This window comes from Sus scrofa, chromosome 13 (genome assembly GCF_000003025.6).
Source record: "Sus scrofa isolate TJ Tabasco breed Duroc chromosome 13, Sscrofa11.1, whole genome shotgun sequence".
In the NCBI taxonomy this organism is placed as follows: domain Eukaryota; kingdom Metazoa; phylum Chordata; class Mammalia; order Artiodactyla; family Suidae; genus Sus; species Sus scrofa.
In genome coordinates this window covers 73366459-73381395 of record NC_010455.5, presented here as the reverse complement: position 1 = coordinate 73381395, position 14937 = coordinate 73366459, and the positions used below count along the sequence as shown (strand labels likewise).

At 54.2% G+C, this 14937-nt stretch overlaps 1 protein-coding gene across 9 annotated transcripts in view; it reads right to left on the bottom strand.

Moving 5' to 3' along the window:
- Window positions 1-14937, bottom strand: part of LOC110256296 — a 36698-nt gene that overhangs the window by 15536 nt on the left and 6225 nt on the right. Inside the window, exons 1-5 of one of the 9 annotated variants that reach the window (XM_021069453.1) lie at window positions 11342-12572; window positions 3693-3785; window positions 3258-3384; window positions 2843-2934; window positions 1492-1590 (exon numbers count right to left, since the gene is read on the bottom strand). In XM_021069453.1, coding sequence (XP_020925112.1) covers window positions 1502-1590; window positions 2843-2934; window positions 3258-3384; window positions 3693-3785; window positions 11342-11543 — 603 coding nt within the window. In that variant the 5' untranslated portion in view covers window positions 11544-12572 and the 3' untranslated portion in view covers window positions 1492-1501. Of the gene's footprint in view, window positions 1-1491; window positions 1591-2837; window positions 5517-11341; window positions 12573-14937 lie in introns of those variants that run through there. The other 8 variants (XM_021069454.1, XM_021069455.1, XR_002337677.1 and 5 more) reach the window with 8 other exon arrangements.

Sequence of the window (14937 nt, the reverse complement as noted above, 5' to 3'; positions counted from 1 at the left end):
AGGACAGAAAGCCCAGAATTAACCCCATGCACCTATGGCCAACTAATCTATGACAGAGGAGGCAAGAATATACAATGGAGAAAGGACAGCTTGTTCAATAAGTGGTGCTGGGAAAACTGGACAGCCACATGGAAAAGAGTGAAATCAGAACACTCCCTAAATCCACACACAAAAATAAACTCCAAATGGATTGAAGACCTAGATATAAGACCAGACACTATAAAACTCTTAGAGGAAAACATAGGCCAAACACTCTCTGACATAAACGACAGCAACATCTTCTCAGATCCACCTCTTAGAGTAGTGACAGTAAAAACAAACAAATGGGACCTAATTAAACTTCAAAGTTTCTGCACAGCAAAGGAAACTCTAAACAAAATGAAAAGACACCCCACAGAATGGGAGAAAATCTTTGCAAATGAAGCGACTAACAAGGGATTAATCTCCAAAATTTATAAACACCTCCTATAGCTCCATATAAAAAAAAACCCTATCAAAAAATGGGCAGAAGATCTAAACAGACATCTCTCCAAAGAAGACATACAGATGGCCAAAAAACACATGAAAAGATGTTAAACATCATTCATTCTTAGAGAAATGCAAATCAAATCCAAGATGAGGTACCACCTTACACCAGCCAGAATGGCCATCATCAAAAAGTGGACAAACAAAGGGTGGGGGAAAAAATGTAATTGTAATGTATACATGTAAGGATAACCTGACCCCCTTGCTGTACAGTGGGAAAAAAAAAAAAAAGTGGACAAACAATAAGTGCTGGAGAGGGTGTGGAGAAAAAGGAACCCTGGTACACTGTTGGTGGGATTGTAAATTGGTGCAACCACTGTGGAAAGCAGTATGGAGATGCCTCAGAAAACTAAAATAGAACTACCATTTGATCCAGCAAACCCACACCTGGGCATTTTTCCAAAGAAAAACATGACTCAAAAAGACACATGTACTCCAACATTCATTGCAGCACTATATACAATGCCAAGACATGGAAACAACCGAAATGTCCATTGACAGAGGAGTGGATCAAGAAGATGTGGTACATATACACAATGGAATATTACTCAGCCATTAAAAGGAACAAAATACCGGCATTTTTAGCAACATGGATGGACCTAGAAACTATCATGCTAAGTAAAGTCCGCCATATAATGAGACACCAACATCAAATGCTTTCACTGACATGTGGAATCTGAAAAAAGGACAGACCGAACTTCTTTGCAGAACAGATGCTGACTCATAGACATTGAAAAACTTATGGTCTCTGGAGGAGACAGTTTGGGGGGTGGGGGGTGTGCTTGGGTTGTGGGATGGAAATCTGTGAAACTGGATTGTGATGATCATGATAAAACCACAGATGTGATTTAAAAAAAAAAAAGAAAACATTACAATATCTACTAAAAAAAAAATAATCATGGTTAGTGTTCATTATTTTACAGTAAAGCCTGGCTAGGGCCCTCTATAAACTGAAACAGCACTTACATGGTAATCCTCATGGCAAAGATTTCTCACTTCTATCCTGGGGTAGTTGGAAATCACCGGAAAAGAGGGGTGGACGGGGGGCTGGGAGCAGAGCTGTGCCTGTGGGAACAATGGGTAGGTGGGTGTGGGGGCACCTGGCTGTCCTGCCGCCCCAGGACCCACCATCCCATTGGTGATGCCCAGCCTTGGGGCCCCGTGGCTGCGAGGGAAGAGGCCCAGCAGATATCCACTGTACATGACCAACATCTGCTCCTTTGTCATCTGCGACAAGTAGGATATTGTCAAAACTGCAGGGAGAAGGAAGCGTGGGGCTCTGTGAGCGGGGCCAGCATCCTGCCCAGGCCCAGGCCCCCCAGACCTCGGTTCCCCAAACAGACGCCAGTGCTGGGATCTCAGGCACCAGGAGGCAGAGACTGAGTCCCGAGCCTGGTCTGCAAGGTCCTTCGGGCCAGAGGCCCAGGGTGGGGGTGGGGCCAGGCCACATAGTCTAGTGTACCTGAGCCCAGTTGCAGAACACCTGCCTGTTTCCCCACAGGTCACGTGCTCTTGGGGAAACTAGAGAAGACAGGGTGTCATCTGGATCAGGGCCTTACCCCATGCTGGGCTCAAGGCGCCAAGTGGACTTCAGGATGATCCTTGAAGGAGGAGGGTGGGGTGGGGGAAAAGCCAGGAGGGGCAGGGCCCACGAACAGTGATCCGGGTTAGCTGGGGTCAGTGTCAGGGGTCTGTTGGTGGCCAGGTTCAGAGGCCTGGCTCAGGAAGCTCCCTGACTGGGGGAGTGGCCACATTCTAGGACTCTTTCGCCCTCAAGTATAATACTGGGAGGGCCAAGGCTATCCTTTCTCCACTATGGGTATCTGATGCACAGACTGTCAAGAGTGCCAGGGACAGATGCATGCGACCAGACCTGCGTCATTCACCTGTGGCCATTGAGCACTTGAGCCACGGCCTATGACATGCTCTGAGCATAAAATACACCCCTGATTCCAGAGACTTGGTAAGAAAAAAACACTAAAATATCTCAATTTTACATTGATTACATGTTAAATGATAATGTTTGGGTATGTTGGGGTAAACTACAGCACTGAATCTGTTTCTTTCAGTTTTCAGGTGGCTGTTAGAAGATGTGAAATTGCACATCTGTTGCACCAGTGTTGGTGTCTGCTGCTGATGCTGCGCCATAGTTACTGAAGATGCAGCCACTGGGGTTTCCTGGTGAGGGGGAGGAGGCCCTCTCTGCCCATTTTTGCAACGTCCCTAGAATCTATCCCTATCTCGACATAAACAGCTTGAGAGCGTTTCTCAGATTACATTCCCACTGCTGCTTCCAGCCCCAGTGTCTCATCCTTACCTGGGCCACAGCAGGCAGGGTCCAGGTTGTTCCTGATCATGTGCATGATGGCTGCAGCGGCTTTAGTCCAGCAGCGGTACTGTTCCACGGCCCTACGAGGGAGTCCAGCTGCCAGGCATGACAAAAGACAGGGGGCAGAGGCCTCCTTCCTGCTAAAACTCAGGCCCAGCCTGGCCTCGGCCCAGCCCCGGGCTGCTCAGGTATGGACAGTGAGCCCTGGCACCCCACAGGAGGTACCTCAGAGCTCCCGCCAGGAGGTGGGTCTGAAGTACTTGTGCTTTGCTGGCCCTTCCTAGGATGGGCAGTTCAGCCCCATCCCACCCATGCCCTCCCCCAGTCCCTGGAAGGCTCCAACAGGGAGAAAGCTGCTGGCAAAGCAAAGCTGAAGCTTCCCCTCCTGACAGACTTTATTTACCTGTCCTTTCCTTTGCACCACCAGGGCTCCTGAGCAATTCTGGAGAGGGTGCCAGGCCAGCAGGCCTGGACAGGAGCGAGGGGACACGGTGCCTGCTTTGTGGGGTTGTTCCAGACAGTCTGGTCTTCTGGTGTTTTCAAGGACAATGGTGCTCAGAATGTGATACAGGGCTAGGCAGCATCCCCTGGGGACTGTGAGGAAGGCAGGTCCTTCTGCCTAGGGCTAGCTGCAGCCCCAAGCCTGGCCCTCGGGGGATGTGGCCACAGCCCTCCTAAAGTGGACGGCCTGCACTCCCCTCTGGCTGCGTCCCGACCTGGGCAGGGTACCTCTGGGAAGCACCCCCAATCCCCCCACTCTGGCCTCTGAAGCTTGCCCCCCCAACCCCACACTCACTTCATTTCCAAGTCAGGGCAGAACCGATACATGTAGATGTACCTGTACAGCTAGCTGCAGCTGCTAGACGAACTCGAGGGCCAGTAGCTCCTGGACATGCGGGGGGAAGTACCGTAGGGCATTCCTCAGCGCCAGCTACCAGGGGAGAGCAGTGAGGGCAGCAAAGGAGCAGGCTCCAGACCAGAGGCAGAGGCTTCTGTGACGAGCCATCTTCTTTATTCTTGGATTTGCCTCTGCTCCACTCAGGAACTTATGTCCCCTAAGCCTAAATCTCGCCCCAAGCTGCCATGTCACCCCTTGCAGGAAGCCTTCCCTGATTGCCCTTCCTGCTTTACATAGGCAGCCCTAGAGTCCCTCCCTCTCTGGCCTAACAGGGACCAGGCTGCATGACCCCAGACAGGGACCAGAGAGGGACCTGCCCTGAGGCTTGTGACTACAGTGGGAGGTCTAGGCTCTGGGGCAGGGAAAGATGAAGATGTGCCGGAGCCCAGGCACCCTGCACAAGAGCAGACCCGCTCTCCAGCATGGCTGGCAGCCTCAGGCAGGCGGTTCACATCGCACATCAGTGGCTCTGGGAGTGAGATTCTGCTAGATGGGGGACCCCCCAGGCAGAGCCCAAACCAGGGATGGGCAGCAGAGAGCAGAAGGAAAGCAACCTGCTCTTGGCTTATTTCACCAGGCAGAGCAGCACGACTCCTGCCCTCTCCTCAGTGCTCCTGTCAGACCTCAGGGCCTCTGCACCCACCCTCCTATTTCAGCCCCTGTGCCACCTGCCTCCCTGGGGACCCCTCCCAGGGGGCCTGCCTTGACCTCACCCCTCCGCTCTCCAGTCCTGTATCTCCCAAGGCTTTTCAGTTCCTTTCCTGCTCTCATCAGTCTCTCTGAGCTCAAGGGTCCGAGTCCTGGCTGACCTTTCAGGCACTTCCTCCCAGCACCCATCCCGGGGCCTAAGGGTGGAGGGAGGCAGACTAGGGAGTGGGAGCCTGAGGGTAGAGGCAGGTGGACTGGGGAGTGTCAGGGTGGATGTTGAGGCCACTTATTCAACCAGCCAACCCTGGGGAAGAAAGCGTTTCGGGGGCAAGAGGAAGAGCTGGTGTGAATGCATTCATTCCACACACATCTAGGGCAAAGCGGCAGGGGCATGAGCCCTGGAGAGAACAGGTGGGCTGTGGAAACTGGAAGGCTGGTGGTGACAGAACAAGAGCCCTGAGGACACCAGCAGGTGGGCCGCAGCAGAGATGCCAGCTGAGAACACAGCTGGGAGCCCAGGAGGAGGACAGCCTGTCCCATGTGCCCTGAGGTCCAGCACCATGTGACGAGGGTGTCACAGGGGCCTGGGGATGGGTGGGGAGGGAGAAGGCAGGAGGAGAGGGCTGGCCCAGGAGGGAGGAGAGGGCTGGCCTAGGAGGGAGCAGAGGGTTGAAGGGCTACCAATGAAGAAAATACCAGCGCAGGGAGTCATGGGAACTTGCAAAGATTTGCAGGACAAGACCCTCTTTAAAAGCACACAATCCCTTCTCTCTTGGAAAAAACTGACTGACCACAAATACACGTCTCCTTAAGAAAGGCGGCTGGGAACACATGCCCACAGGAGGCTCTTAAACTCTGGCAGATGTCAGACCCACCCGAGGGTCAGGTGCAAGCCTCAGGGGTAGGGGGCTCAGGTTCCAGGGCATAGGGCCAAGGTCTGTGCCAGAGGTCAGGAGAGCAGATCCCTTTGATGTCCCTTTGGTCCCCTCGGCCTGGACCTCTGTGGTCCCTGCTGCTCTCTGCATGGCACCTTGACACAGAGGCTGGGCTTTTAAATTTTTTTTAAATTTATTTATTTATGCTTTTTTAGGGCTGCACCCATGGCATATGGAGGTTCCCAGGCTAGGGGTCGAAGTGGAGCTACAGCTGCCAGCCTACATCACAGCTCAAGGCAACGCCGGATCCTTAACCCACTGAGTGAGGCCAGGGATCAAACTCACATCCTCATGGATCCTAGTCGGGTTTGTTAACTGCTGAAAAGAAGGGAACTCCTGGGCTTTTTTTTTTTTTTTTTTTTTAAGGCACACACCTTCTAACCAGAGCTTGCTGAGTGAAACGGGCACTTGCAAAAAAGTTTCAAAGGCAACACATGACACATGCTAATATGTTCTACCCTGACTCTAGCTTCTCTTATTTCATTTCCTAATAAACGCTGGTTCTGACGCCCTAAACCCACTTGCCAACCTAGGGAAAGGTGGCGACTGTAGCTGGAACCCCCACTTCACTGCAGTCACAGTCTCCTGTGTTACTGAGGGAGGCTGTCCCTGTGCCCAATCTCCTGTGACACCTGTCAGAGCACCGTGGCAACTCAAAGCCATGGCCAAGTCTCCCGTCAACATTTGCTATTTTTAAGTCTGTGTCTGTTGACAGAAATGATAGGAACATTTCAGCCACTCTACAGAATGCATGTAAAAGCCCCCAAACTCCATCTGTTCTCAAAGTGTTGGTGCACGTGTGCCATAAACATAAAGGCGATTCTGGCAATTTCCCCAATCCTACATGCAGCAAAAGCTCTGTTTGCCATGCACCCCCTGCTATAAGATTCCCACTTGAGGGCTGTTGAATTTCTCTTTACCCCTGAAATTCAGTCAGGTAGCATGGATATGTCTTCAAGTCAACTGTTCTACTTCAGGGTTTCCTTCTTTCCTTTTGAGGATAAATTGTCTTTTTATCTGTAATTTCATGTTTTTATTAGTTCAGGAAAGTTGTATTCTATTATATTTTTGTTCAATAACTTTCTCTTTTACACCTAAAGTTGCACAATAGGCATGCAGTAAATATTTCTAGAGTGAAAAAAAAAAAAAATGCAGCACCTCTGCTTCTGGCCTGGATTCAATACTCTAACCTCTGGAGGGAGCAGTTCTCAGGATGAGGATGAGAAAATGGAGCTCAGATATGCGGTGTGATCTGCCTGGGGAGGTGCTGCACAGGGACAGGCCAGGTAGAGAGATGGGGGTGGCCTCCCAGGGGACACAGCTGAAGGCCTGAGATGATGCCGCTGCCTAGGACACAACGCAGGCCCTCCACCCTCCTATTCTTGTAAAGATCCCCAAGCCAGGGAGTTCCCAGTGCGGCTCAGCAGGTTAAGAACCCAATGTAGTGTTCGTGATGATGTGGGTTTGATCCCTGGCCTCGCTCAGTGGGTTAAGGATCCAGCATTGCTGTGGCTGTGGTGTAGGTTGGGAGCTACAGCTCCAATTTGACCCCTAGCCTGGGAACCTCCATATGCCATGGGTATAGCCCTAAAATTAAAAATGGAAAAAAAGGAAAAAAAAAAAAAAGATCCCCCAAGCCAGAACTTGGGGCATTTCTTGCTTCCTCCCCCTCCCTGGCTTTGCAGCTTCCTGTTCAAAGGTCTTCCATGCCAGGAAGAGCTTGTGGGGGCCCCATTTAGGAACCCCCCCCCAGACTGCCTATCACAGGAAGCCTCCACTTCAGCTCCTTTGCCCAGTTTATACCAAGGGTCTGCCATGCAGCATGTGGATTTTCACAGGTGAGGCTGTGGCCTGTTAATCATATAATGTGTGTTACTAGTGGGCTCTGATTGGCAAAATCAGATGTACCTAAGGCACATAAATTGCACAGAATGTTCTAGAGAATGCCTCCACTTTGGCCTGTATCCTTGGGGCCAGGGGTTTAGTTCATGAAACACCTGTGTTCAGCCTGGGCTGAGAACTCTGGGTGCCTGATGGATGGTGGACAGGATGACAGCCCCCACAGATGTCCAGGCCCTGCATCCTGCAGTGTCACATTACACATCAAAGGAGACATGGCAGAGGCAACCTAAGTAAGGACTCTGAGCCTCGAGATGGTCCTGCACATCCAGTCAGCCCTAACCACCCACATCCGGCCAAGGGGAGCAGGTGGCAGGGTAGAGCCAGGAGAGGGATCTGCCCTTGCTGTGAAGACAGGGGCAGGCCAGGTGCCCCCCCCCACCCCGACTTGGGGCAGAAGGAGAGGGGATCCCCCCTCCCTGGACCTCACGTCTTTCTCATGGGGCCTTTCATGCCACTAAGCACAGTGAGTGTGAACTTTGAGAACATGCAGACATAAAGCAGGACAAATCTGCTCTGTAATGAATGCTGCGCCCCCAACGACAACCTCAGTGACAGAGCCAAGGGACAGAATAGCCCCAGCACTGTCCTTGCATTGGCTCTGAATTTCCTGCTTTCCATCGGTGAAGTCCATTTCAGATTTTCAAAACCCAGAATCATAAGAGAGTACATTTGGGCTGTTTTAAAGCCCCTGCATTCATGGGGATTTCTTACAGCAGCCTTAGGAAACTCAGCCAACAGTGAGCATCCTGTGTGAGGAAAACCTCACTTCTGCTACCAACAATCCGGTCCTGCTGGGTGGATGATCATGCAGAACACCAGGCTGTGCTCTGGTGTAGCTCACAGCACAGGGGTAGGCGTTGGGGGTTGCGGGGCGGGGGGGAGAAGAGAGAGAGGAAGACAGAGGGAGAGGGGGAGGGGAGAGGAAGGGGGAAGGCAAGGGAGGGAAGAGAGGGGGAAGAGAGGGAGAGAGGGGGAAGGGGGAGGAAAAAGGGAGAGAATTTGGTTTTGCATATGACCCGGTGGTGAGCTGGGTAGGGAAATATCTCCCTCATCTGAAAGCTTTTACTCTTACCACTTATGCCAAAATGACAGCCAAGATCTGATGGGTTTGGCCTTGTTTGAATCCCCTGCACCCTCTGGCCTTGCCCTCACTGGGGCCAGCCTCCCAGGGTCCCAGCTATGGCCAGGCTCCTGCCCACTGGAGTGGGGACCCTCTCTGTGGCTGCTGCCTCAGGGCCCAGTTCCCAGGCCTCAGTGTGTACCAGAAGGTTTGTGACGAAGCCCATGCCACCCTTCCCCGCTCTGAACGTCAAGTCTCCTCTTCTGTGAGATGAGCAGGAGGTCCCACCCCGCCTCACAGGGCTGCCCTGGGGACCAGATGAGTTGAGGGCTGGGTGGGTTGGGGGGAAGGCCAGCAAAGCCACACTGGCAGCCTCCCACCAGTTGGACCTCTGGCCACCCTGCCAACCTAGCTCTGCAGAAGCCCCACCCCCACCCCGCTGTGTGAGCAGCTGGCAGCAGGCCACGCCACTGCTCAGACCTTCTCAGGCTCTTCCTTAGGACTGAAGGAGTGCGAGGCTGGCTGGCACCCAGGCCGGGCCTGGCTCTCCCAGGTCTGCGCCCAGTGGGGCCCACCCCAGCATACTCTGCACAGGCCTGTCTCCGCACCTTCACGCACTGTCCCGCTTGTCTCCAAATGGACTTCCTTCTCAGATTTCCCAGTCTGGGAACCTTGCCCATATCACCAAGGCGACCCACTCCAGGAAGCCTTCCTAGGTTTCTCCTGCCCACTGAACTTTCAGAGGGTGTTGGTTTGGGCATTTACCAGACAGTCTTGTTCACTCATTCAACAAATAGTTCTGGCATCACGGAGACTCAGAGTAAGCCAGACAGCCCTGCCCGCAGGAAGCGCAAGTAGTGAATGCGAGGTCTTTAGGTCTGGGATCTGCAGTGCAGTGCAGCCCCTGGGGTGGCATGTGGGGTGTGGAAATATCACGAGAAAAGCTGCATATGTACGATGGGGTTGCTGGAGGGGTTTCTAACAGTGGCCCTCTTGACGGGAGGCAAATATTCCTCTGCACTGTGGACACAGTCCTTCTTGGTGCAGGGGTACAAGGACTGAAATGTGACAGCCTGACCGTAGTCTGACTTAAACAGAGAGCCCACTGAGAGAACAAAGAGTGGGGCACCTTCTGTCCATCCAAACCACAAAATACCACAACGGCTGAAAGAACAGGGCGGCCTCAACCACAGCAGTGTGAACTGAGAGCTCCCACTGACTTTCAAGGAGGACACGTGCACCTTGTGTGCACACAGGTCGCATCTGGACAGAGATACCCCAAGATGACAAAACATCATAACATCTGACTTGGGAGTTCTCATTGTGGTGCAGTGGAAACAAATCTGACTAGTATCCATGAGGATGTGGGTTCGATCCCTTGCCTCACTCTGTGGGTCAGGGATCTGGCATTGCCAGGAGCTGTGGTGTAGATCACAGATGCAGCTCAGATCCCAAGTTGCTGTGGCTGTGGCGTAGGCCGGCAGCTACAGCTCCAATTCGACCCCTAGCCTGGGAACCTCCATATGCCAATAAATAAATAAGTAAATAAATAAATATCTGACTTGCCGATCCCTTAAAATTACCTTCAACAGCTCATATCAAAAGTCAAAGTGACACTGAAATAAAACAGAAAATGAGCCAAAGAAAGTGCAAAGCCAGCTGCTGAAGAAGCCATCCCTGGCTTTGGGACTGTCCAGACGGAGCCCTCCTGCTTCTCTGAAGGACAGCGTGTCCTCAAGCTGGTCACTCCCAGGACTGGATGTGTGGAGTACCAACACTGACCAATGCCTACCCCCGCTGCTGCCCTACAGTTCAGTCCAGCTCTGCCACTGTCACTGAGCCAGCCCAGACCCCCCACAGGTTCAGGGCTCAGTCCCATGAGACACCCCCACTTCCATTGCCATCAAATCCCCCAGGCTGTCACCAGCGCCTCCCCAACGGGGCAGAAGGTGGGGCCCCACACCTCCCCTCAGGTCTGAGCATTTGCTAGGTCAGCTCCTGGAGCCTGGCTTGGTACATAATAAAGCCTCTGATGAGGGACAGGCCTGCAGTTAAGTGAAGAAGCCAGGATGGGGGCACCTGCAGCCCTCAGATGCTCTCCCAAGCTGGCAGGGAGGGTTTGGGGGGTTTCCTCCCTTGGTTAGCCTCCGGTACCACCAGCCCCAGTCCCTCCCTCCTGTGTGGGTGGCGCTGGCAGAAGGTCACCAGGAAGGGCAGGTCTCCAACTGGGCGGTGGGATTCCTCCTTTAATCCCAGTGCTCACTTTCTCTTTTCCTCACTGTTCCTAAAGCTCTCAAATAATCTTTAGAAAAGGAAAATGCCAGAAAGCCATTTCTCTGGCAGGGTTCCTGCGCTATTCCAGCCCATCTCCTGCACACCTGTGTGTTGTGTTGTTATTATTAATAACACCTGTAGCAGATAGAAGTTCCCAGGCTAGGGACTGAACCCGCGACCTCAGCAGTGACCCAAGCAGCTGCAGAGACCACATGGGATCCTTAACCTGCTGTGTCACAGGGGGAACTCCCCATGTTTAATTATTTTCATCCTGGCTCCCAGGGTGACAGTCAGCGACCTGCCTGGCGCCAGGGCATCTCCTGCAGGTGGGGGCACCTGACCAACTCCCACCAGCACCACCTGCCTCCATGAGGCTCCAGTCCAGCTGCAAATTCAGAAAGATGGGGAGGCACTGGGCAGGCAGAACTGGGGGTGGGGTGGGAGGTAGAGTCTGGCTCCTGTGCTCACCTCTGACCCCTGTCTCTTGCTCAGACTGAAGGCAGCCACAGTCCCCACTTCCTGGCTGGGTGACCTTGAGTCTCAGGGTCCCTCCCAGCCAGTAAGCAAGAGTCCTACACCCCAAGTTGGCTGCTGGGAAGAGAGTGAGGGACCCTGGTGTGATGGTCTGGTTGTGTTCTGGTCACACTGGGGGGCTGGAGGCCAGGGTCCAGGCTGAGCTGAGGGGCTGCAGCTCCTGCTAGAGAGCAGGAGGCGGGTGCTACCCACCCAGACCGCCCAAGGCCCAGCAGGGACGGGGCCCAGCCTCTTACCTGCTCCTCTGCGGGGCTGAGCCCAGGGGTCCTGACCAGGGCGTAGGGCACCCCAGGGCAGTGCCCATAGTTCTCCAGGAGTGACTACACGGGCTGCACTTGTCTGCCCAAGACCCAGCCAAGGCCGCTCTGCGGAGACGGGGCTCCAGGTCCCGATGGGCGGGCTGCTCTGACTCCAAGACCACCTCCTCCAGCCCCTCATTGGCTCCGGGACTCCGGAAGGGGCCGCGCAGAGGTCATGGGGTTATGGCCCTGGCTGCTGCCTGCAGTTGACCTGGAGGGAGTGGTGTTCTGTGGGGAGGCTGGCTTTCCTGCTGGGATGTTGAGGGGCTGTCTGTCTCTCAGTGAGGTGTGGCCCCCAAGGGATTTTGTCTTCTAGGATGTAGCACGGGTTTGTCCTGTGGTCTTGTGGGGCAGTTATGCCGGGAGGAAGAGGTGGGGTTATGTCCTGATGACAGGGACCCTAACACAGTGAGGTGCCCCTGCGCCTCCCCCAGCCACCTGTGTGACAGATGTGCTGTGGCAGGCAAACTAGCCCTGCCCACAGCTCTCTTTGGGGGCCCTGGAGACTCCCACCCCCACCTGCTAACAGCCGAGGGAGGTGCCAGGGGGGCCTGTCCCAGCTCCACTGTGACTTGTGGTGTAGCCTTGGGCAAGCCCCTCACCTCCCTTGACCTCAGTTTCCACACCCCTGAAATGGGATGGAGCACCATGCTCCAAGGAGTAAACGTTGGGCCGTGTCAGCTGCCCTGTCACCTGCTGGGTCTCCCACATCTGCCTGGATCAGGATGAGGCCAGGGTCACGGGCTGGCCAGCCTGCAGCAGAGCTGGACTCACACCCCAGATGCTGCCTCCCCAGGGCCTCTGGGGCTCTAGGGCGGCCACTTCCTGGCTGTGTGGGTAGCACCTGGGCCTTAGCTGCCCCATCCTAGCACCACTTGGTGACCAGCACTGCAGAGCCCAGCTCTGCCTGCTTGGCATCCCCATCCAGGCCACACTGGGCCCCGATCTCTGCTGTGTCACCAGCAAGCCCACCTGGCCTTCCCCAGCCAGGCAGGACTTCTGTCCCTCAGATCATCAACCTAGTCTCAGCTCCCCCTCCAGCCATTCTGGCCCTTCTGGGGGCCGTCCTAGGCACCCTAGTCTCTGACCCCTCTACCTTCAAAATATAACCTGGCCCCAACACCACCCCCCCCAGTGCACGCCCTTAATCTCTCCCAGAGGCAGCACCCACTCTGGTCCCCCGATTCCACCCTCCATCCCCTCCCTCCTGGTCCTCAACCCATCCCCTTCCTCTCCCCACACCCTCCCCATCCCCACCTGAGGTCTAGCAGCAGCACAGCTGCTGGAGTCCAGCACAGCAGGATAGCCCACATCATGACTTAAGGCCAGCTGGGATGCAGACGCCCCGTCTGCCTCTCTGACCTCTCCCAGAGTCCACCTTGGAGCCATCTTGCTCCCCACTCAAGAAGCATGTGCATCTCCACACTCACTGAGGTTTGAGACATGTGGGCAAATCCTTGCTTGGCTGCTTCTCTGAGTGGGGCTGTGGTGTGGCCACCCTGCCCCAAGTCTGGGGCAGATTTAGTGGTTCCTGGAACAAACAGAAGGCAGCCTGAGACACCTCGGGAGCAACCTCAGGACCTGGGATACAGGGTGGGTGTGACGAGCTGAGGGGCTATCTGGATGGCCAGACTGACACAGCGGCAGGGGACTGCCAGAGAGAGGCATCCAACTGAGCCCCCTCCTCAAGTCTTCACCATGAAACTGTGAGCAAATGTTAAAGGTTTGTTTGAAACCCAAATTGTAGGGCAGCTTGTTACTTGGCAACAGCTACTAGAAGGGGCCTCAGGGCCTCCGAAAGGGCTGTTCCTCCTGTCCACGTCACCTCCAGTGCTGGCCCTGCCCACCTCACCTCTGCTACTGGTGCCTCCTGGAGCCGCCCTGCACACCTCCTTCTCTCCACCTTTGTTTTCTCCATGGCTCATTTACCACCTGCCGTGATTGGACCTGTTCATTCCTTCTATGACCTCCCCCACCCATAATGCAACCCCCACGAGAGCAGAGAGCACAACTGCAGAGAGCCTCAGCACAAGTGGTTACCCAGCTTCCGCTGAATGATTGAGTGAATGCATGTGAGGCCCTGAGAGAGGGCAGAGGCTGCCAATGGTGTCTTCCTAGGCGACCTCCTGAGGCCCTGGGCCTCTAGCGAAGCACATTTCCTCTCCAACCCCAGGACCCAGCACTGTGCATCCAGGGGATCTCCTGGGCACAGGTGGGCTGAGATGTTGTCTTCAATATTGGCCACCAGGTGGCAGCAGAGGGACCAAGACTCCTGCCCAAGGATGCCAGAGGCTGAGACAGAGAGATCCCTAGTCCTAACGCAGGTGTAGGGGAGTTTGGGGCCCAGTCAGGGTCTGGGTAACCAGGAATCACCAGTCCTGGGCTCAGAGCAGCAGCAGCCCTGCCTTCAGGCCATTCCAGGGGTAAACTGGACACTCCCCAAGGCTCTCTGTCCAGGTAGCCTGGAAAATCATAATAAGGAGCTTCTAGTTTAGGTGTAGCTGTTTCCCACCCCTCTGCCATTTAAGACCTATCATCAGCATTTGGAGCCATATCTTTAAGTCAGCAGAACTATTATTTACCTAATATCATTCTTTAAAAAGACCTTTAAAACTTAAATAAACGTAATGGGAAAAGACTTTTTATATCACTGTCTTAACAGAAACCAAAATCACTTGATGGAAACAAGCACTAACTGTAAAAACGAATTAATCACCTACATTAACTGCTTAGATTGCAGTGGTGCCACACACCAGTCTAAACACTTCCTGTGTCTCATTTAGTTCTCATAGCACCATGAGGTGTGTCCTAGTTCTAGCTTACTGCCCAGAGCACAGAGAGGGTGTGCAACTTTCCTGATCTCGCACAGCAGGTAAATGGCACCAAGATTGGAATCATCAGTTTCTTTGAAAGCAGTTTAAAAAGTACCGTTTCTCACTCTCACGGCTCCCTGTTGGCTCAAGCAGGCACGTTCATGCACACAAACGCACACATCCCTGAGCATGCGCACAAACACACACATCCCTGAGCACATAGCACCAACTGCCCCTCAGGCACCCTATAAGTTTGACTTCTGGGAAGCAAGACCCTGGGGCCAGGCTGGGTCTCCCAATCCAGAGAGAGCTGAGTGCCTGTCTCTCCAGGCTGGGCTGCATTTTCACACCCCCGAACTCAGAGGTCGTCAGCCACTTCCAAGTGCTACCCGGAGTGTGGAGCAGTTGTGTGGGGACCAGAGGAGGCACAAGGGTCTGATGCCAGAGGTGTGAACTGAAACTCCCACTCACCTCTCCGAGTCTGGCAAAGACCTGCCGGGATCCAAGCAGGGCTGGAGACGCCCCCCGCCCCCCCGGTGTGGAAAACAAGGCCATGCGGTGGGCTTGGAGGGAGGAAGGGGCACCCTTCGGCCTGATTCTGAGGATGGGATTGGTGGGGGTCCCGGGAGTCATGTACAGGACAGGCGGCCCCTCCACCGAGCCGGCCCTTGGACCTCTGTTATGTAAGGTAGCGATAAGACAAGGGGACAGGCACTGTGC